Genomic DNA, 21176 nt, shown 5'->3' on the forward strand with positions numbered 1-21176 from the left:
TCTTTTTCAAACTTCACCCTGGTCTTTAAGATCAGGCGTGGGTGCCCAGAACCGAACTACTTTCTGTTGCGGACCATCACCTTCTCCATCGATGCTCCTTGCTTGTGGAATAGCCTGCCTGATCATCTCAGACAAGCAGTTTCAACTGAGACCTTTCAAAGAGATCTCATCTCCTCCACCAAAAAGGCCTATAACCTTCCAGTATTCTAAAACTCCTCTAATTTCATATCTTCCTTAGTTATTAAGCTCCTTGACTTCTCTTTTAGCTGCTTCTTTTATGTGCAGCGCACTGAGATTCACTGTAATTAAATGTGATATAAATAAATGTATTATTATTTTCCGTCCATGAGAGACGGTCTGCAACTTCAATAGTGACACCAGGTTACGAGCAGAACATGCAAAAACAGATTCTCATCAATTGCAAGAAAAAGAAAAGAGAGCCTCTTTTCCCACCTCTTCATTGGCAGCAGTATTACACAGCTGCACAACATTCTTTCACCTCTCTGATGCCACAAAGATGAACAGAGGGCAACACTAGCTACCTGCTTTAATGAAGAACTTTTCAAGAGCCCAGTGAAGAGAGGAAACTAATCTGACAGAGAGCTGTTTCTGTGTGCAGTTCACTGGAGGAGAGCATTATCCTGCTGTTTTGGGATACTGCATTCCAAGGACAAGGCTGAAACTCAGATGGGAAAAAATGTGAAATAAATTATTCTCTTTAAGTAAAAAACATCATCAAATAATAAAGCATGAGGTGATGAAGCACATCTTTTTTTTCCAAAATACTGAGCATTAAACTACTACTACTTTTCACTAAACCTTTCCAAAACACACAACGTATACAGGTTATGGATTAAATGTTTCTGGTTTTCATTTTGATTAACCATTAATTTGATTAATCATTAGATTAATAATTCAGGACACTCCCACGACTGTTGCATAACCTTTAAATCCCCTCATTTGCAAGAGCTCATTGGGCACAGGTGAGGAGGTGATTTAACCTGTTCAATGTCAAACCTGGTGAAAATCAAGGAAGAATAACAAAGAAAGGGGCCAATATTCTCTGGTTATGAAGAGAACATGCCATTGGTATGCTAGAGGCTGGACTAAGTCTCCCCAGACAGACCTGCTACCCTTCCTGTGGGATCATCCCAGCAGGACCGTGCACATTGTGAGCAAGTCACCCTCATGGCTGTTGTGCACAGCTGACCCTATTTATAGAGGCACCCTAGAGCCATCTGGGCAGGGGTGTCTAAGCTCTACAGAACGTACATTGATTAATGGAGACATGACTCCGGTGCAATACATTGATCAAGTCCTGGGACCTTCCTGGGGGCTCACCCTGATACGCCAACTTCACAGTCAGTGGAACCATATGTTCTCGTGCAGCAAATGTAACAACAGCTTTTTTTCTGTCAGATGAGAATGTGATGGTTATGCCGTGGAAGGATCTGTGGGATGGCATGTGTCATCTGGGGCTCAGAGACCAGTGAACAGCCCCATGCCTGTCCAGGCTCAATTGAGAGGAAATCACCCAAGACAGCATCTGCAAGACATGCATGCGAGGCACGCAACGCAGACATATAGCTTGTATTGTTTCCAGTGGAGGTCACACATGCCACTAGCCTGTGACATTCATAGTAGACCCCTGTTGATCAACTTGGCTAATAACAAACGTTAATCAGCATAATGAATTTAAAGGTCACATCCCTTCAACAAAATGCCACTGCCATTTGCTAGGAAAAAAAAAAAGATTGTCATTTCCCTGATAACTTTGTGAATTTGTTGCAGTTACAAGTGCAATGTTTCTTTTGATGCTCAGTTTATAACATATAAAAACCGGAATGAATTATTAATGAACCCCTGCAGTGTTATAAGTGGATCGAGAATCAATTGCTATGGATATGCCCTTATAATGATGTTTGGTTTATTTATTAAAAACACAGATACCAGAGTGCTGTTGAAAATTACACATTTGGAAACTAATTAGAAGCACAATATGTGTATATTTTTAACTCATCTATAAAAAAAGGTAATTAATTCCAACAGGGGATATTTAGCTTAGGGGATGAGCTACTTCTGTTTTATGAGACAGATTCTACAGAATTAAAATATTTCCTGAAAGTATTTAAAGACCACTGTACTTGGTTTATGTGAGGCAGATGGCATTAACATTGGTAACCGCAATTAAAAAGGCAAGCCCAGTAGTCACAATAATAAGCAGATGCACCTCGGGTACAGAGAAACAATTTGAGGTTTAAGAACTCAAATACATAGAAGAATGTTAAGATCAAAAGAGCTTGACTTTGTGACAAGATCAAACAGTCCACTGTGAGGATCCAAACCTATTATTTCCCCTTTCTGCACATCCCCACCTACTGTACAACTTCAAACACTCACTCAGAGCCCGAGTATGAAAACAGACAGAAAAAATACTTGAATAAGTTGGTTGTTTTTTTTTACCATTTCTTCGTAATGGCATGATACCAAATAAATTCAACCCAGTTTCAGAATTTGACTTTTTATTCTCTGGAGTAGGCGACTTTAGAAAACAAAAGGTCGTTTTAAGATTATTTTATTTTTAGTTGAAAAGAAAGTCAACAAGGACGTACTTAAGATATGTAATCAAATCTAGTTTAATATTATTATTATTATTATTAAAAGAACAGAACAACAGGGCCATTGCAATGATCTTTCATTAGCCAACATAAAGCTTTTCAAAGTTTTTGCACTTTCAAGCAAAGGGAGGTTAAGGGTTTGCTGATCATGGGATTACTGAGAGCAAGGCCACAGATCTGGTGAACAATGATCAGGAAGCCATGCTTCCCTGTACACAGATGCAACTGACCGATCCAAACATTAATTTGTGGACACGCATCTGGACTATAGGACTTTAAGGTCCTCCTGCTAATGTGTCAATATTGACATAATCTCGCTGAGTGGTCTAGCACAAAGTTATCGTAAGAGCTTATTGCACGAGTACAGTTCAGCTGTTAATCTTATTTTTGCTGATTCAGACCTTCTTACTCTGCCGAAGACCCAGGCTGCACACAAAGAGGATCTCTGTGTCTTCGCGTCCAGCGCCCTGTCTGTGGAGCTCACTGCCCAGGCCAAAATTAAGAGTGTCTTTGATTGTCCAAAATTCTCACCATTTACTCGAAGGATTCTTTTCTCTATGGCTTTTAACATATAGCTTAATGTTACTGTTGTCTTGACCATATCGATTTGTGGAGCGTCTCTTTTTCCACCGTACTGCTCTCCAGGTTTCTCGAACAGCGCTCATAAATCAAAATGTTTTCTCACTGTCACACCTGCGCGTGATTTCAATGGGCAGCTCAGGAACGCTGCGCGAGTGGGGTCTACTCAGCTCCTGGGGGTGTGCAGGTTGGTCTGGCTATTGATATCATAGAGAGAGGGCTATGTTACTACATTAATGCAATTCATCAGATAAGTGGAATTTTTCTCTTCTTTCCTGCCAAGGCTAAAAGACACTAGATTTGGAAAGCTGTAGTTCTGTAGTCCTCAAAGATATCTAATTGGTATAATTAGTGGCTTAACTGGAGCAGTTATTTCCCCAGCTAACAGGTATTGCTAATGTTATAGAGACCTATAAAACCTACAGGAATGTGACTCTAAAGTATTTAAGTTACTAAACTCTCATTTAAGTGATCACATATGGGGAAAATAAATATGAAGAATATTTTAGATTTGTCTAATAAAATTAGATAACTCGAGAACTCAGGTTGGAACGGAAACTGGAAGGCGCTGTGGCCCTCCAAGAACTGGGTTTGCTGACTCTGGTTTAGGCATAGATGGTCTGTACAGTACCAGGGCCAGACTTTTCTAGAAATTTAATCTGTGTTTTGGACAAAGAATGCACTACTTGCGCTGTTAAAAGGCAGAGGTGGTTGTTAGTTTGATAAAAGGGCTTAAATAAGAACGCCATTATTAAACCGAATGAGGCCATTGAGGATTATGCAGAATTAGACCTTAAGAGGTATGCTACAAAATTAGACTCAGGTTTCACAAGGCATTTGTTAAAACACTCCTGCTATGGCAGACCTGTCACAGACTGGGAAACATATCCGTGCACCATTTTATCAGCTCCTCTTCTGTATTTTAAACTACTACTTCATGTTTTACTTGATCATAAACAAAACAGCGACTCAGGACTGACAGTTCCCCCCAATAAATCTGATTTCATTGAATAACGCGAACAGGGCGGTGTCCCCGGCTGACTGTCTTCAGCAGACGCACGAACGGCCAAGCGACCCGGGGGGAGGGGGGCGGGCAGGCACACCTCAACGTCCTTTCTGCAGCGGCCTAGAGAGCACCAACGTGCAGTGGGTGCCCAAATGTGTACATGGACTTCCCTTGACATCACGAAGCCCGTGAGGAGTTGGCAGTGAATTTAGTTCAGAACTTGGGAGATGGCAAAACCTAATGCAAACAGAACTTGACTCATTTGAAGAATCGCACAAAAACTGTCATTCTTCAAACAAGCCCACCCATTCAAAATACATCCGTCTCCATAATGCAGTCTGATGTTTTTACATTACACAGAGGGGTTTTTTTTGGGACTGCGTTACTTGTGTGATAAACAACTACCAGCGATAAAACAATGATGATGATGACGACGACGACGACATGCAGCTTCGTTTTGACACCCCGAGTCAGTTAGTCGCTGCATTCTGTAATTATTCGTATGCAGATATGTCATGATTAAGCAGTGCAGAAGAAACGCTCATACGCCAATTAAGGGATAAGGATTGCTTTGATCCGATGCCAGCTGTGAAGCTGAGACCTAGTATCTGGGGCAAACACATGGAAACCCAGAGACAGGCAGGGCGGCGGGGAGAGATTTAAAATTCATCTCCAACAAAGAATATGCTGTAAATAAAATGAAAGAATCAAGTCACATCATTATGTTGCCTTTGTAAAAAAAAAAAAAAAAAAAAACATAACATGCTCAACTTTTTTTTTTACTATACTGTAGATCGGTGTGCGCTCTCAGGCCAGGCTAAGGAGCTGCTGAAAGGAGTAATATGAAGACTCTCACTGCAATCCCGGAAATAAAACTCGGCAGGGGAATAGGCCGGAGAGCAACAGTTACCTAGGAAAGTGACATGCTCCACAATAAGGGGAGCAGCAGAGAAAGAAAAACACCCAGTCGGTGCACAAGGAAAGCCACACACCCAGGGCCCGGTTATCCAAGAGGTTCTGGATAACGGCCTACAACAACTAAAGGACCTATGAAAAAAAACTGCAGCAAAGACCTTTTCTTAAATAAATCCACAGTAAATCAATACTGCTACAGTATAGCAAGGATAGACTATTTGAAAAAAATAATTTTGAACACCCGTCTACCCATCGAAATTGATACACCTATAAAAAGGCATCTAATCCAGGGGCCTGTGACTCAGAAGGGACAACAGGGCCTTGATCCTGCCCTGCACACACGTGGCCAGGAGCCCAGCTTGAAAGGTTGAAGTTCACTTGTTTTGGAGAAGAAGCTGCTCTTCTCTACCTAGAACACTTAGGAGAAATATTCCCCCTTTTCAGCAAGTGAGCGCTGATTCGTCACTGAAATGGTCTATTTTGCAAAAAGGAACTGGGCTCTGCAGCAGCCTGGAAGATGACAGGTTTTCTCTGGCATGAGTGACCCTTTTTCATCTGGGATGTTTGTTTCTGGGACCTTCCATGGCCTGGATACATGGGGCTGGAGACCAGCCTGTTTGTTTCTGGGAGACGGTAAAAGAAATCATCAAGATGTTGCTATGGTTGTTTCTTTCGATCTTTTGGCATTCGGTCTTTCTCTTATCTGTTTTTGCTGTGTGCTGGTCCTTTGCTTTGGCTGACCTTTGATGTCCATCTGAAACAGGGGTGCGTGGCCATTCTGTTGGGGGTCTCCGCTTGTTTGATCGTTAGATGTTTGTTGTACACCGTTTGATGGTATGTCATAATAAAACGTTGACCATGAAAAAAGGAAAGGTTACGAAAATATTTCTTCTGAAGTAATGCAATAAAATTGCTGTCTTTGACCTCTGTGTGACCTAACATGGAAATATACTTTGCTTTGCTCGTTAACCGAACACCCAGAATGCAACAGCAATGGCAGCTCACTTAGCCAAAAATTATTTTTTGAATGCATACCAGCCCTCGGTCAGCTTCCTCTTTTTCAGAAAACCCATCTTGCCCCACTGAATCATGGGAAGCTCAGATTCATCAGTGAAACTTGTCTGGAACAATCAAGCGTTTAACAAACATGTGAAAAGGTTCTTCCGTGAGCCAGAGACAGCCAGTTTGGAGCAGCTCATTTCACAGGCACAACATGATGCTGGAGAACTACTCCACGAAAAGAAATGTTTGATCTGAGAAAGTATGAGAGTGACCCAGTTCTGTCACTCAGCCCAGAAACATAAGTGCAAGTCTGAAGCAGAGATACTGCTGTCTAATCTACTGATTTGTCCTTATAAGCAGTCAAACTTCATAAGGATGGTTTTATTTCAAACTCTACCAAAAAACTACCAAATTGTAACCTGTAGTCAAAGTCAGGTAAAGGATATTTATGGCCAAAGTGAATTCTGTCCCTGGAATTCCTTTTGCATGGAACAGACTGGCTGAAGGTGATTTGTTGAAGCACTGCTTTAGCAGCAAAAACAAATGCAAAGAAATATGCAAAAAGTTGTATTTGCCATTCAAAAAAACCTCCTGGGAAAGCAAAGGTCGCTGCTGGAAGAGGTGTTAGTGGGACCAGTAGGGGGCGCTCACCCTGCAGTCTGTGTGGGTCCTAATGCCCCAGTATAGTGACGGGGACACTATACTGCAAAAAGCTGCCATCCTTCGGATTAGGTGTAAAACCGAGGTCCTGACTCTCTGTGGTCATTAAAAATCCCAGGGTGCTTCTTTACCAATCATGGCCTCCTAATAATCCCCATCTATGAACTGGCTTCATCACTGTGTTCTCCTCCCCACTGGTTCTGGTGTACTATGGCTGTCTTCACATCATCCAGTGTGAGCGCCCCTTACTAGACCCACTAACACCTCTTCCAGCGGCAACCTTAGTTTTTCCCAGGAGGTCTCCCATCCAGGTACTGATCCAGGTACTGACCAGGATCATACTTAGGACCAGGATCCTTAGCTTCAATTGTGAGCTGTAGGGTGATTTAGCTGCTGGCTATGAGGCCATTTTCAAAAAGAAATTTGAAGATAAACAGCTGTGGTGCACAAAACACAGTCAATGGAAAGTGAGTGGCACCTTTATTCATTGTTTTGACTTGGAATTTCTGTGGGACTTACAAGGAGGCGGCCAGGCGTGCCCAGTTCCTGGCTGGGCCTCTCTCTCAGCGAGTGATTAGCACGCCAGGGGGCTCATTTATTATTGACGCCACTCCCTGGCCTTGCTGCCGACAGCCCTGCCATCACAGCAGAGGCCCAGCTCCCTTTATAGGGCAGCACTGAAGCCAGCTCAGGCAACTCCAGGTAAGCAGAACAGTGGAAATTAATACTTTAAATTGAACAAAAAGCACTCGACATTTGAACATCAGGAGGAAGCGCCTGCCACGTGGGAACATTTCCAGACCCAGCTGGCCAGGTGAAGTCGCAGGGTAATGCTTCTCTCCTCCCCGTATTTCCTCCTCCTGGAAAACGCCGTCTGAATAAGAGAACAGCCCTTACCAGCATCTCCTAACAGTTCATTTGCCGTTTTTATCTCAAGCGATGTCTGTGTGCGCCCGTTCACCCAACTGGGTATTTTACTGGCGCAAGGACGCGGCCAGTCCAGCATCGGGCTGGACCCGTGTCCCAGCAGCCTTTGCCTACACTGCCCCGGCAAGCCCACGAGGCAGACGTCACAGAGCGAGAGCACCCCAGCCAGCCTGAGGCTTTTCAGGGGGCTGCCTGTCCTCGGAGGTGGTGAAGAAATGAATTAATTAATTCATTCATTCATTCATTCTTACTTCCTAGACTTATAAACAAACGTTGCTCCCTGCTTGCTCAGCCTCTGCTGGGATCTCAGGACATTTCCGGATTAACCAGAATACGGACTGTCAGGATGAGCGGACAGGCTCTGCGCGGTACACGGCGCCAGCCTGCCCTTGCCTGACCTGCTCACCGAGCTCCGGTTGCCCGTCATGCGATTCTAACCAGGCAGATTGCATGTCTGCCGCTCAGCCCCGCGGGCCAAGAAGCCAAGAAGTGGCTTTCGCGGCGCGCCGCACATCCGCGTGCTGGAGTGAGGACGGGGGCCGGCCGGGAGAGAGCGTACAGCCTTCTGAAGGACGGGCCTGAGATTCCCGAGTGCCTGCTTGCTACAGTACATCTGCTTGCAAAGGCGGAGAGGGGGGAGGCCTGGAGAAGGACTTTACAGCCCAGCCGCCTCAACATCTGTACGCGAGGCTTAAGGAACAGCGTGTGGAGCTGCAAGACCGCAACGGAAGGGCGTCAGCGGAGGCACGGGTGATGAGCACAACTAGCGCACGCACGTCTGAGCGTTCCGTCCCTCTGTGCCACCATCGCCCGGGCTCCTCAGCTCATCTGCTCGCAAGAGGGCTGCGATAGCCACGTCCTAATGGTCAGGCCCAGGCGAAGATAATTAATGCCGGATTGCCTGCTATGTAATACTATGGGGTCTGTCTGAAGCTATTTATACACACACTTACATACGTACATAGAGTAATATATAACATTCGCTTGCAACCCGAGCATTAAGCTCCATCTTTGTACCAAAGATGCACGCTTCATCTAAGCCTTTAAAGCATGAGATATTCCCTTTATTGATCTTAAAGACAGCCTGAAAAGCTTTTTCAAAGGCCTTGTTGTACTGTGCAATTATACCACATCCATGCCTTACTAATGCAGCTCTAAGAAACTATCGAGCTTTTGCAAGCATCCTGTTTTACGAAAGAGAAGAGAAGAGAAATAAACAGATAGCGAAGATGCCAGCATATTAATTAGAAGCCTGCGTCTGCTTTCTAATGAAAAAAAGCTCAACTCTACTTGAGCTCCTTAAGAATATTTTACAACGTTCCTGCTGGGGACTGACCTGCCTGAACCAGCCCGCGGGCACTCATTTTAGAATTATAATTTGACGGGAGCTTTATTTTAACTGGCGAAACAAAAGGATTGCAGTGCCAGATTACAAAGGCAATCTGCAATTCTCTCCAAGACCAGCCTGCAGCTCTAACCATGCATCAGGCCTATTCAATCACATTACATATAGTGTCCATTACCCCTGTCTGTTCACCTGTTTATATCTTCATGCCCAAGTATGACATGCACACTTTTTCAGAACCTGGAGCTCAGTGTAAAATGATTCATTAGTATGAACCAGTGCACAAAGCAGTGGATGTACTGTAACTCTATCGCCCCTGCTATGGCAGAGATTAGAAGCCAAACAATGAGAATCACATTATACTTCATAAATGCGTGGTGAGTGTTCTCAGTACAAAATATCACACACGTCTCACCACACGGTTTTAAAGGAATTTTAACCCCCCTACACAACAAACAGAAATCTCAGCTTGTTTTAGGCTCATGTTTAGCTTGGACAGGTAATCAGAGATCAACACACCAGGCTTTAGCAGACCAGAACCACAAAGAGCACCGACTCGCTTTCTACAGACTAGCAATACCGAAGAGGCTTTCAGCCTTTGCAGCTAATTTGCAAATAAAAATGAAACCAATGGAGAGAAAAGAGTGAAGAAAAAAAACCAATAAGTTAAATTGATGCAGGGACAGAAAAAAAATTAAAAAAATACAAGTTTATGCTTTTGTTGGACAAATTTTAATTGCAACAACAGCCAGAAAGGAAGCTAAAAGCACATCCCAGTGCCCTGGCTTATTTTCTTCCTTGTCACAACACCTCTAATCCATTGATTTTATCTTACACTGCTGGTGGCTGATCTTTTAAGAAAGTCTGGTTTTGGCTGTGCAGATTTAATCTGCACAGAATCCCGGGGGCAAAATCTTCCATCTCCTGTAAGGCCACGGTATCTTGACTGTTTTTTAAAAACTGTCCTCTAATCATTTCAAATTCCGAGAGGTTAAATGAGGGAACAGAATAGTTCTCTCCGAAATAAACACAAAGAAAAACATACCTTTCCTAGGTATCCTGCTGCAAAATCTAAAGACTGTAGATCCAGCCTCCCCTGTGCAGGAGACAAGGAGAATGCACGTGTGCACAGAGTGTCTATAATAATAATAAATGTTATTTTATATAGCGCCTTTAAATCTGGCTTCTCAAACTGCTTTACAGAATGACAACAACAATAAATAAAAAATACACAATATTAAACACAATTACAACACACAGAGGAGACCGTGGATGGTGGTACTAAGTGTAGTAGGAGCAGAGGGGTAAAGAATGGAACCAGTGAAGTAAAAGGTCTTCTAAAGAAGGTTTTGAGTCTGGATTTGAAGGAGTTTAGAAAAGGTGACTGTCTGATATCCTTGGGGAGAGAGTTCCAGAGCCTTGGGGCATAATGGGAGAAGGCCCTGTCACCCCTAGAGTGTAGACGGGCTTGGGGGAAAGTTAGGAGACCAGAGTTAGACGAGCAATAATAGTTCAGGTAGGTACTGAGGTGTCAAGCCATGCAGAGCCTTATAGGTGAGCATGAGGAATTTAAAGTCCACACGAAATTTGACAGGAAGCCAGTGCAAGGACTCCAGGATAGGAGTAATGTGAACACTTGCACTAGACCTGGTCAGGATTCTGACTACTGAATTTTGGACAAACTGCAGTTTGTTCAATGTACTGTAGATATGGATACCCCAGCGAGTAGAGCATTACAGTAGTCAATTCGGGAGAACACAAATGTGTTGATCAGCTTTTCAGCCACAGTTAGTGATAACATAGGGCGTAGTCTAGCGCTATTTCTGAGGTGAAAAAAAATGTTTTGGACAATATGCTGCACATGTGGGTTGAATGTTAAGCCAGAATTGAATATCACCCCAAGGTTTTTCAATTTAGACTATGGGAAGCTTTCCACACCTCCTACAAATTCAAAAGGCAAATGCCCAAGTAGGTCCAGGGTTATTTTTGTCCATGTAGATGTGCTGACAATGAAATTGAACCTGATGAATTATTTTCCCAGGAACTCCCCCCATCTTAAATAATGCCATCTCCACATCTCCACAACCATGCCTCTCTGGACGAAGAGTAAGTGGCACAGGGGTCATGACAAACGTGCGTGTGCTGGCTGCACCCTGCTGCTAATGGGGTTGGATGCACACACAGGTGGCTTGTCGCGGCAGAACCGCTCCGCACCTTTGAACTGTAGTTGCACAACCGCGCCACTGTATGGCGCCATTATGTCAATGGATTGCTCTGTCTGCAACTGCTCTGGACTGGAAAGAGGCTCATCTTGCATGGTCTTAGTGAGGCAGAAGCAGAAAGATAAGCAATTCAGCCTGATAGCAATGCAATTTTTGCTCATTTTTACCACTCTTGGTCAAGACACGCAAGAGTTCAACAGTCTTTTGTTTAGTGGTTTGGGGGAGGGTACAACAGAAAAGGCAAGACGAAATACACTGCGATGCACCACATCCTGACAATCAAATAAAAAAAACTCTTGAGCTCCAAGTACCAACTGCTTTACATAAACCAAGTAAAAATGTATAGAAAATATCTAAAAGCCCCGTTCATAAACATGCACAGTGAACAAAGGAGCCTGCTACTTGAGGTAGAGAGCACAACATCCCAAAGGAGCTCTGAAGCCATGGGTTCGAGCACACACGGAGCACTTGTGCAACAGCCAATTCGTGATCCAGCACTGAGCAAGCTCAGACATTAAAAGATGCCAGTGTAGGTAGGGCCCTGGAACGCAAGCAAAATGATCCTGTTTCTTGAGTTGCAGGAAGCCATGGGAGATTAGATGAATGGGGGTGCTCTGGCTGTGGATTTGAACTCATGGTGTATAAAGCAGTGGTGGGGATGGGTAGCAGAGGGAGTCGTGTTTGCTACAGAAAGCAGGGCCCTGTGGCTTTAGAATGGAACTACTTCACTTTGACTGCAGAGGTTTAGCTAAAGGAAGCCTGAAAATAGAGCTTTCGGCAAGTCCAGCACGAATAGAGATACACTGGTCTTATAGAGATAATGAAGGAAACCTACATGCCCTGCTTTTATTCAATCCAAACATGGACAACAGATGCCAAAACCTGCATCTACAATCCAGACTGGAACAGAACAGATCCCAGAAAGTCAGCAGGACACGAGACTCCCTTCACACCACAGACTGAATTTCAAGGAACACGGTCTAGGGAGAAAGACGCTGTGTGGCAGAACGCTTGAAACATGGGGGGGGAAAAAAAAAAAAGAAAAGAAAAGATTTTGGCTGATGCTTCCAAAAAAGCATCTCAGTAGCATGAAGGGTGTAGCACTATATCACATGTGCATGTTGCGTTGCTGCAGAATCACTACTGACAAGGTGACTGTGCTTTGATTCAGCACAATTACAATGAGAAGCTTACATGCTCAAAGTCCTACAATGCTCTCCCTGGTCAAGACTACAGACCTACAGCTGGGAGGGCGAGAGCAATTAGCGTAGCACCACAGCAACACTCACATGACCCTACTCTTCGCACCTCTATATGTGGAGGGATAATGGAGATGCATGCTGCTCAACAGGCAGACCTTTAGAAAGCATCAGAGCCAACGGGACTGTGCAATGAGATGGTTCCCAAACTCTGCAGCTGATGAAATGACTCCGATCCAAAGGCATGAATCATCACCACCTGCACTGAGTGCTTGAACAGGCAGAGCGATATGCAGGGATTTCATATTCAGCCAGTTAAAAAAAAAAAAAAAGACGAGGGTCAAAGCTACACCGCTTACAAAAAACTGTTAATAGGCGGACACTCTTCATGAGGTTTTTATAGGTGGAGTACAATTTTTGTGGAGGATATTTCAGGCTGCCATGTTGTCTCAAGCACTGACCTGCTGTTAACCCCAGTTTAGTTGCTGCGGCTGCTGCTTAAAACTCCCATTGCTCACTGGAGTTTATGCAGCTCCTCTGTGAAGAGAACGAATCAAATTCTAATGGATTTTAGAGAGTCTGACTCACTCCATCTGGGGTGCCTGTGTTGGGGAACCAGTAGAGACAGTACATGCAAACAGTTCTTGGAACTGCTTTTTTAAAGTTTTTAAAGAAGACTGACAAAAAGGCAGTCAAGATACTACAACAAAAATAGCACTGGCCACACAGAACTGCTCAAGAATTGCTTATGCAGCTCATGGAGGTCTGCAGTTACTGACAGTTTGAGCATGTCTTGCTTTGGTAATTTGTTTTCCACAGGTCCTGTTAAACTGACTCTCCAGGAACTCAGATGTTTCAGTTCTAGAGTGACTGAAACGCCAGAGACCCAGTCTGTAAAAAAAAAACAAAACACTGCGATCTTATTAACCTGTCTGGTTCAAAGAACGGGTGAATTTATCATGTCCTGACTCACGGCACCTTAAGCAGAGGCCTAATAGCTTGCTGCACTTTTAATTAGCTCTGTCACAGACCGCTGCACGAACAGCAAATATTCAGCAAGCAGAATGGCATCTTTAAACCCCCCTCTTCTTTCACCTCCAGCCCATTACTGCTCGTTTCAAATTCCTCAGCACCCTGTTGCCACTTTATCTTTTGGATGAATTACACTCCTGCATGGTACAGAAATAACCTTCTTTGCCCAGTGGCCTGTAGCTCCACCATGAACAATAAAGTGAATCTGCTCAGCTGGTCACTTCTTTCCTGGGACTGCAGCCCTTATGAAATCTGTCCGACGGCTCCAGGCTCTAATTTTCAGTGAAAAAAAGAGTCAGGGGGCACAAGTGCAAACTAGGTGGCAGTGCATTTAAAACTGAGAACAGGAGACTCTTCTGTACACAAAGGGGTGCAGGAGTGTGGAACAAGTTTGCTCTCATGGGGTTGAAAGCGACACCCTGGTTTCTTTCAAGAGACAGCTGGGTGAGATCCTCCACTCGGGACAGGAGGCATTTCTTTACACAAAGGGGCGTGGAACAAGCTGCCTGGCCATGTTGTTGAAGCCGATGTGCCGATTTCTTTCAAACTACCAAACAGGCCAGTTAGGCCAAATGACCTCCTCCACTGTTTTTAACGTTCCTGTGTTTGGAAACGCAAGCTTCATTGAGGGCCACAACGCCTGCCCTTTGTCCATCAGCCGCTGCAAAGAAGGAGAAGGAAGGCGGGGGGGGGGTAACCGCGCAAGAGGCAGCCCTCCGACCTACCGTGCGGTAAAGTTATACTCGCGCCGTCGATGATGGCCTGGGCCAGCTCGTGATCGTTGCTTTCGAAAGCGTGGGCCGCAGCCTTGAGGGCGTCCCAGATCTCCTTGCGCCCCTCGAAGGCGGGCGCCGTGTCCCAGAACTCATCCCGTTTGCTGCGCAGCTGCCCATCTGTCATCGGGTAATCACTCTTCCATTTGGGCTTGTCCTTCTTCAGGGGCTGATTCCGGCCCAGGGCCACTGAGGAGGGGAGAGGAGGAGTCACAAAAAGGCCCAACAACGTGACCGCTTTTTTTGCTACCCATAAAAATAATGAGCATCAGATTTGGAGAACTTAAGAACTTCATAAACCTAAGCCAACCCTTGTACTTTCTGTGGCTTCTGAACATGTCAGTGCTGACAGTTTTTATGAAGCAGCACATCAAGGATCCACTTATCCTGCATATCCTGAAACTGTGAATGCAGTCCAAAAAAAAAAAGACAACAGAAGGAGAAAGAAAGCATATATATACAGTATATAACGGCTCTTGGTAGAGAACGATCAAAAACTGAAAGCAGCTGAATAAAGGAGTGTGATGAATGGCATGCACAGGTTAAAATGACATTAGAAAGGCCAAGGGTGGCACAGAAAAGAGCACTGCAATGGAGGCTGAAAGAAATATTTTTCTAGCTCGGTGCTGTAACAGTGAAGGATGAAGTAAAGCAGCTTGTATACAGTAATGGGAAACATCCTGCCCATGAGAAGGACGAGGCTGTTAAACGAATAGTTCACTCAGGTGTTTAACACAAAAGACACTGAGGACATGCCACGGGCAAAGCAAAGAATTCTGCATTACACAATATTAGCACAGAGGAGGCATTGAAGAGGAGGCATGTTAGAAATACTACATCCCCAGGGCCTGATGGCATTTTCATAACTGTGTTAAAAGAAATGAGAGAGGTTATTTATAGACTGTTAATACAACATTCATTCAGGACAGGAGTAATACTCTTTGACTGGAAAACAGATCATCCACAGCAGACATCAACAAAAAGATTGGCCAAACCAAGACAATTAAATATATGCCAAAATACCAATGCTAACCACTGCACCACCCTGCCACCCCCGCAGCCCACATTTCTGACCCTTTTATGTCCTTAAAAACACAATGTTATGATCACAAACAACTCATAATCTTGATAATGCTCTTATGAATATCTCATCAGTCCATGATCTAAAGAAGCCAACATGCTTTTGCTTGATAAGCAAAAGTCCCTAAAAATGTATACCAAAGGGGCATAAGAAACGAAGCAAACACTATGCGTTTTGGATGTCGGGGAGGGCCAGCAAGCAGCATGCTAAAAAGGCAACCTCAGTCCTGCAGATGAGTCACGGAGGATTTCCTCATTCCCAATCCCAATCCCAGCAGCTGCAGACCTAGTACAGGCCTGCCTGTCTGTGAGGCAGGGGCTGGGAGCCGGCTGTCTCCAAGCCTGCCCTGGAGATTGGCGTAATACACGGCAAAGATTTCTACAGCAGAGTCCCACAGGACGCACTGATATACATACCATCTGTCTGCACCTATGGAGCCACTCTGCAGTCTTCCCCTTCTGCGGCAGGACTAGAATTACTTAAAGTGTTCTGTAAAAGGAGCGACTCCATTACCTGGTATAAGGCAGTCCTAATGCACAGTTAGTGAAATCTCCTGTGAGAAAAATCCCTAATTATAAACCAATCTAATAATATTTAAAGATATGTTTAAGCCTTAACTGTGCATTTGTAACATAATCATGACTAAAACCCCCCTTCAAATACACAGTGTGAGAATTAACTGGTTTAACATTCTATAGAAGCACAATGCACAAGTACAATCCAGAAGTGTTAGGACCACAAAAGTAAAAACATATCACTGTACTGCAGTCAAGAAATGTGTAATTTTGATCATGAAATGGATATGGATGATAACTACAATACAATAGGTCTTATATTGGGGCTATTCCAGGCATCCATTCGATCACATACTTTGTGTTCAATCTAGTGGCCAAAGGTATTACGGCACATTGCCTTTAAAAGTTTCAGAGGGTACAAGTTTGGTTGCACATCCCTTTAAGGCAATCACTACCCAAAGTGTGCAACCCACTGGGCTCGCCAAACTCTTTCTGCAATCATTTGAAATGTTTGCTGCAGCCACCTCCGAGTTCTTGCCTTTTCGTGGAGTGTTCCGACTTCAATTTCTTTCTCCAGCCTGCAAAACGCATGCTTGATTGGATTGAAGTCGGGAAATTGACTTGGCCAGTTGAAGATTTCCTACTTTTTTTCTCCCGATGAACTCTTTCGTTGCACTGTCCATTTCTGCTAAAAGTGTTTTCCCATTTAGTGTAAATCGTGCAGAAGTCGCATTTCTCTTAACTTGAGCAGCAGCAAAATACTGGGGAAGTGCAGATGAAATTGAGAGCAATAGTCAACCACGTATAAGACAAAGCAAAATAAATTTACAAGATTAATGAAAAGAAAATGCCATGCCAGTCCTTTAGGGCCTCAGTCTTTTCAATTAGTGCCTGATTACGACTGAAGGTGATTTGAGTTCTTACTCAAACAACTAATTCAATTAAACAATTAAGATCAGAATTGGTATGAAAACCCTCAGTCCTCAAAGACTGGCATTGCTTGTTTCTGAGTTAAATGATTAATAAATTTCTTACGGCTCAGTGACCACTATGTGCAGAGAAGGTATATCCAATGAATTTGAGTGGACAGGATGCATGATTTAATTTAGTTTCCACTCCAGCGTTACTTTTCTAAGGAAAACCCAGGATGTAAGTGAGGGCTGGAAATTAGATTCCAGGTACACAGCAAGTTGATCCCATTTCAGGCTTTTACAATCAGCAAGGTCTTTTACAATCAGCCTGACGTTAGCTCCGGATTTTAGCCACTGCGAATTTTCTCAAAATAAGGCTACAGGAATAAAACACCTCGGTGTTGGCTCACATGCTAGCAGTGTTGAAGCCAACGGAGATGCAGCTGGTGGCCACCATGGAGAGGCACCCATGCATCTAATGGAAAGTCATTTAGAGCAGAGAATAGGTAACACATCTTTACTCTAAAAGTGGTGGATGTCTGGAACAGGTGTCCCAGCCAGCTGTTAGAAACGCAAACTCTGGGTACCTCAAAAAACAAAATTAGATTCACTTGGCACTTGAGTACCAAACTACCAAACTCACAAGATGGGCCGAGTCCCCCCATCTATACTTTCTTATGTTCCAAGTATGGGCCCAACTTTTAACTCAAGGCACCACACCTAACATTAAAGTTAAACATCAGGCGTTTAAGAAAAATAGTTGCTATTCTGATTATTTGAATTCACTTGTATTTACACTAATAATAATGAAAGTCTGCCCTGCTCACAGGACTTTCTCTACTCTCATCAAAACTGGTTTAATGAAGTAATTTAACTGATATGACTGTGGATTACGGAGTGGAGGAAAATGGCTAGTTCAGGCTCTCTGTGCCACTGTGGTCAAGGATACAAAATAGTCAAGCCACCTGGGCCACTGTGGTTAAGAGGACAAACGGTCAAGCTGTCTGGACAGTTGTGGTCAAGCAAACAATGGTCAAACTGTCTGCGCTGCTATGGGCAAGGGTATCAAAAAAAGCTGACTGCTCCCCAGTGTCTAGCTGCCTGCTGAATAAAGCAAGAGATTTTTACAGCAATACATGGATGCCATTATTTTAATGGCTCTTGTGAGAAGCACAGGTTAGTAATATAACAAAAGAAGGATGGAGAGAACAGTTTCCCTCGGCCTCATGCCCTGCTGTACAATATACATCAGTGCTTCCAGGAAAAGCCGCCTGTGTTCCATTAACACTGCAGCAGCCTTTTAATTTCAGGCAGCAAAACTGGGCACTCAGTGATGTTACTGCAGGATAGCAGACTTCATACAGGAGGCCTGCATGCACCAGGGATGTCATGGTTGTTGGCCAAAAACAAGAGTCAGGGTAACTTTGCAAAAGAAGATTCTGTAAATTGTTCTGAATGTTAAAAAAAGCATATAAAAACCTTAGGGGTTTAAAAACATTATATACATTTAAAAGCGGTTATACAAAAGCTATCTTGTCAGATTCCCCACAAAACACTGGTATTAAAGGGCAGTCATTAAGTTTGCAGAATGTAAATGTTCAGCAAAACATGGCCTGTTATTCACAAGAAAAAAAAGTCAGGCTTTTATTCGTAGAAGCGGTTAAGGTTAATTAATCCCACTTGTTTTTATTTTGTGCATCTTTTAGATAGTTTTCAGTAAATGTGTCAATGGCAATTAACATGTCACTTCTGAAAGAGTCAACATACCTCTCTAAACCCAAAAAAAAACCTCAGTGATAGAGCTGCTTTTTATTTCTCTTGGTAAAACAGCTGCCTGCAACCTCACAGTTGTCTCCCTTTAACTGGTGCCAGCAGGAAAGCGCATCAAGTCTGCATTTCAGATGCCTGTTCACACAGCTGTCTCCCTAACTCTCCGACACCAAGAGCTGTTCCCGCATGGAAAAATACCAGAACCAGTCTGGTCACGGGTACCTAAACCCAACGCCACAGTACAAATTGTCCTGATGAGGCGTAAAAAGCAGCGTCGCCTTTACAGTTTTATCCGTCGATGTAGATTCATGCGAAACAAGCTCAGAACATTCGGCACGGAGCGATGCCTTTTTACAGGCAGGTGAAACCTGAAACGGATCAGACTGGCCCGCAGTCAGCCGGAAGACGCTCACACATCCAGAAACCCCGAGAGATGCGTGCTCACACACTTGCCACCATAAACTCCATACATCGCAATCCCGGGCAGCTATTCTGCTAGTTCCAGCTGCCAAACGGTTTAATTTAATAGAACACCGTTGGAGACTGACAGCATACGTCCAGATTTATCACAAGAGCAGCTTCCATACCTGAGCTTTCACGAGTACGAGGCCATCTGAATTGCTTACCGAAAAGCATTCATTGAATTGCCGTTTTCGGCAGAGATGTTGTGTGAATCTCTTGTCAACAAATCATCTAGAATTGGAGAGCGAACAATGACTGTCGGGTAACCTTTTCTACTGGAACTACTGCACATATAAACACATAAGGTGTTCATATCTGTTTGAAAGACCCATAGTGAAGCCCAAAAGCATTTGGAAAGGCACTCCAGATCCGACTCTCGGCTCCTGCTAGACTACAGATGGAAGACAATGAATGCACATCGCCGGCTCTGGTCTGATAGAGAGTATGGTCATCTTGGAAAGGTCCAGCTGTTTTGGCAATCTATCTCCTTGCGCCAAGCCATTCACAATAGTCACTTTGCACTGTATTCCCAAGTGCCTGTGACCTACATTTGAAACAAAAGAGCCTGTCCTCCTAAACAAATGGGCGGAGTGGAAATTTCTCAGCCCCTCTATTCCTTGAGAATTCATAATCCACACGCTGATCTGACAGTACAAATCACTTACCACCAGCCGGCTTCACTGTGCCAAAGTATTCAGAGCTACTGCAGTACACCAGATTTAGGGGAAAAAAAGGAGACAGAAACCATTAGAGGTCATGCATTAGGTTTTAGAGCAGCACAAACTGACAGGAGGTAGTGTGGTGGTCAGAATTGGTGCCTTGCAACGCTGGGGCCCAGGGTTCAGTACTTGGGGTCCTATTTGAATGTCTGGAGTGTGTATGTTCTCCTCGTGTTTGCCTGGTTCCTTCCCCCCACGTTTCCTCCCACAGTCAAACTACCAACATGTCTTTGAATTGGCTTATGGGAAAATTGTCCCTGACGTGAGTGTGCGTCTGTGTGTGCCTTGCAATGGACTGGCGTCCCATCCAGGGTGCACCTTGCCTTGTGCCCATTGCCTGCTGGGATAGGCTCTGGCTCCCCCACAACCCTGAATTGGATAAAGTGGGAGAGGAATGGATGGAAACACAGACAGGCCTTGTTGGAGGGGGATCCTCAGCAGCCCCTGTTGCTCCCTGACATAGCCATTTGGAGCTGAAAATACGCCACCCCCTTTCCCTGACAACTGAATTCACCCGAGTTTGCTCCACACTCCTGCACCTCTTTGCGTTAAGTGGCACCTTCCTTCTTTCTGCGCCTGCTCTCCCTGCCAAATTCAAAGGAGCAGTTCGGAGTTAACTCTGCAGACTGCTGCGATGAACACCTGGGTAAAAAAAAAATCCTTACTTCAGACCGCTTTCCAACTTTGAATAACTTGGATCAAATTACCGAATGGTGGGATAAAGGTAATCCACTTTACTCCTTTAAATTACACAGCTCCAGCAGGATTGAAGCCCCTGGGGGTGTTAAGATTAGGATGCTTGTTCTTGACAGACTGAAGCTTGCCAAAGTCAATTTACTTTTATTACCTCTATGGTTTTATTTTAGGCAATTCGTTTTTGGACAAACGTTTGGTCATTCATCAGATCCCTGGATTTCTATTAATCCTTCCCAGAACAGCATTCCACAATCTCTTCTCCAAGCCCTCCAGAGCAGCACTACCTCCCAACCCCTAGAATTGTTATCTTGGACTTGAACTAGCAAAAGTGGAGCCACACTGCACTGTACTTTCACCTCAAACACTGAAATAAAGAAGCCGACACCACTCATCAAGTGTTTGCTCGCAGTGCACCTCCGGAGTTTTGGAAAATTCATTGTGTGGCTCATTTGTCCTGGCGGCTGTAGGAGCATTTCCACTGAAACAAACAACAAATAAATAAACTTCAAGGGTGCAGATGGAAAATCCATGGACTGATTAATTCACAGTGTTACTCTTTCTTGAGCCAGTTAATGCTTGCGGTTCTACCGAGTGTATAAAATGTCACTAACTTTATAAAATCAACCTGGCTAATCTATCATTCTACTGTGTTTGAGATAATATTGGCAATGAGGCTCATCCATCCATTTTCTCACTGCTTCTTCCAAGTCAGGGTTGTGTGGGAACCAGAGCCTATCCTAGCAA

The 21176-nt window shown here is 44.1% G+C and overlaps 1 protein-coding gene across 1 annotated transcript in view; it reads right to left on the reverse strand.

Moving 5' to 3' along the window:
• Positions 1 to 21176, reverse strand: part of ubtd2 (ubiquitin domain containing 2) — a 35394-nt gene that overhangs the window by 5008 nt on the left and 9210 nt on the right. The window contains exon 2 of the mRNA XM_088932635.1: positions 14231 to 14467. Coding sequence (XP_088788761.1) covers positions 14231 to 14467 — 237 coding nt within the window. The remainder of the gene's footprint in view (positions 1 to 14230; positions 14468 to 21176) is intronic.

This window comes from Atractosteus spatula, chromosome 14 (assembly GCF_055471065.1).
Source record: "Atractosteus spatula isolate fAtrSpa1 chromosome 14, fAtrSpa1.hap1, whole genome shotgun sequence".
NCBI classification, from domain to species: Eukaryota; Metazoa; Chordata; class Actinopteri; order Semionotiformes; family Lepisosteidae; genus Atractosteus; species Atractosteus spatula.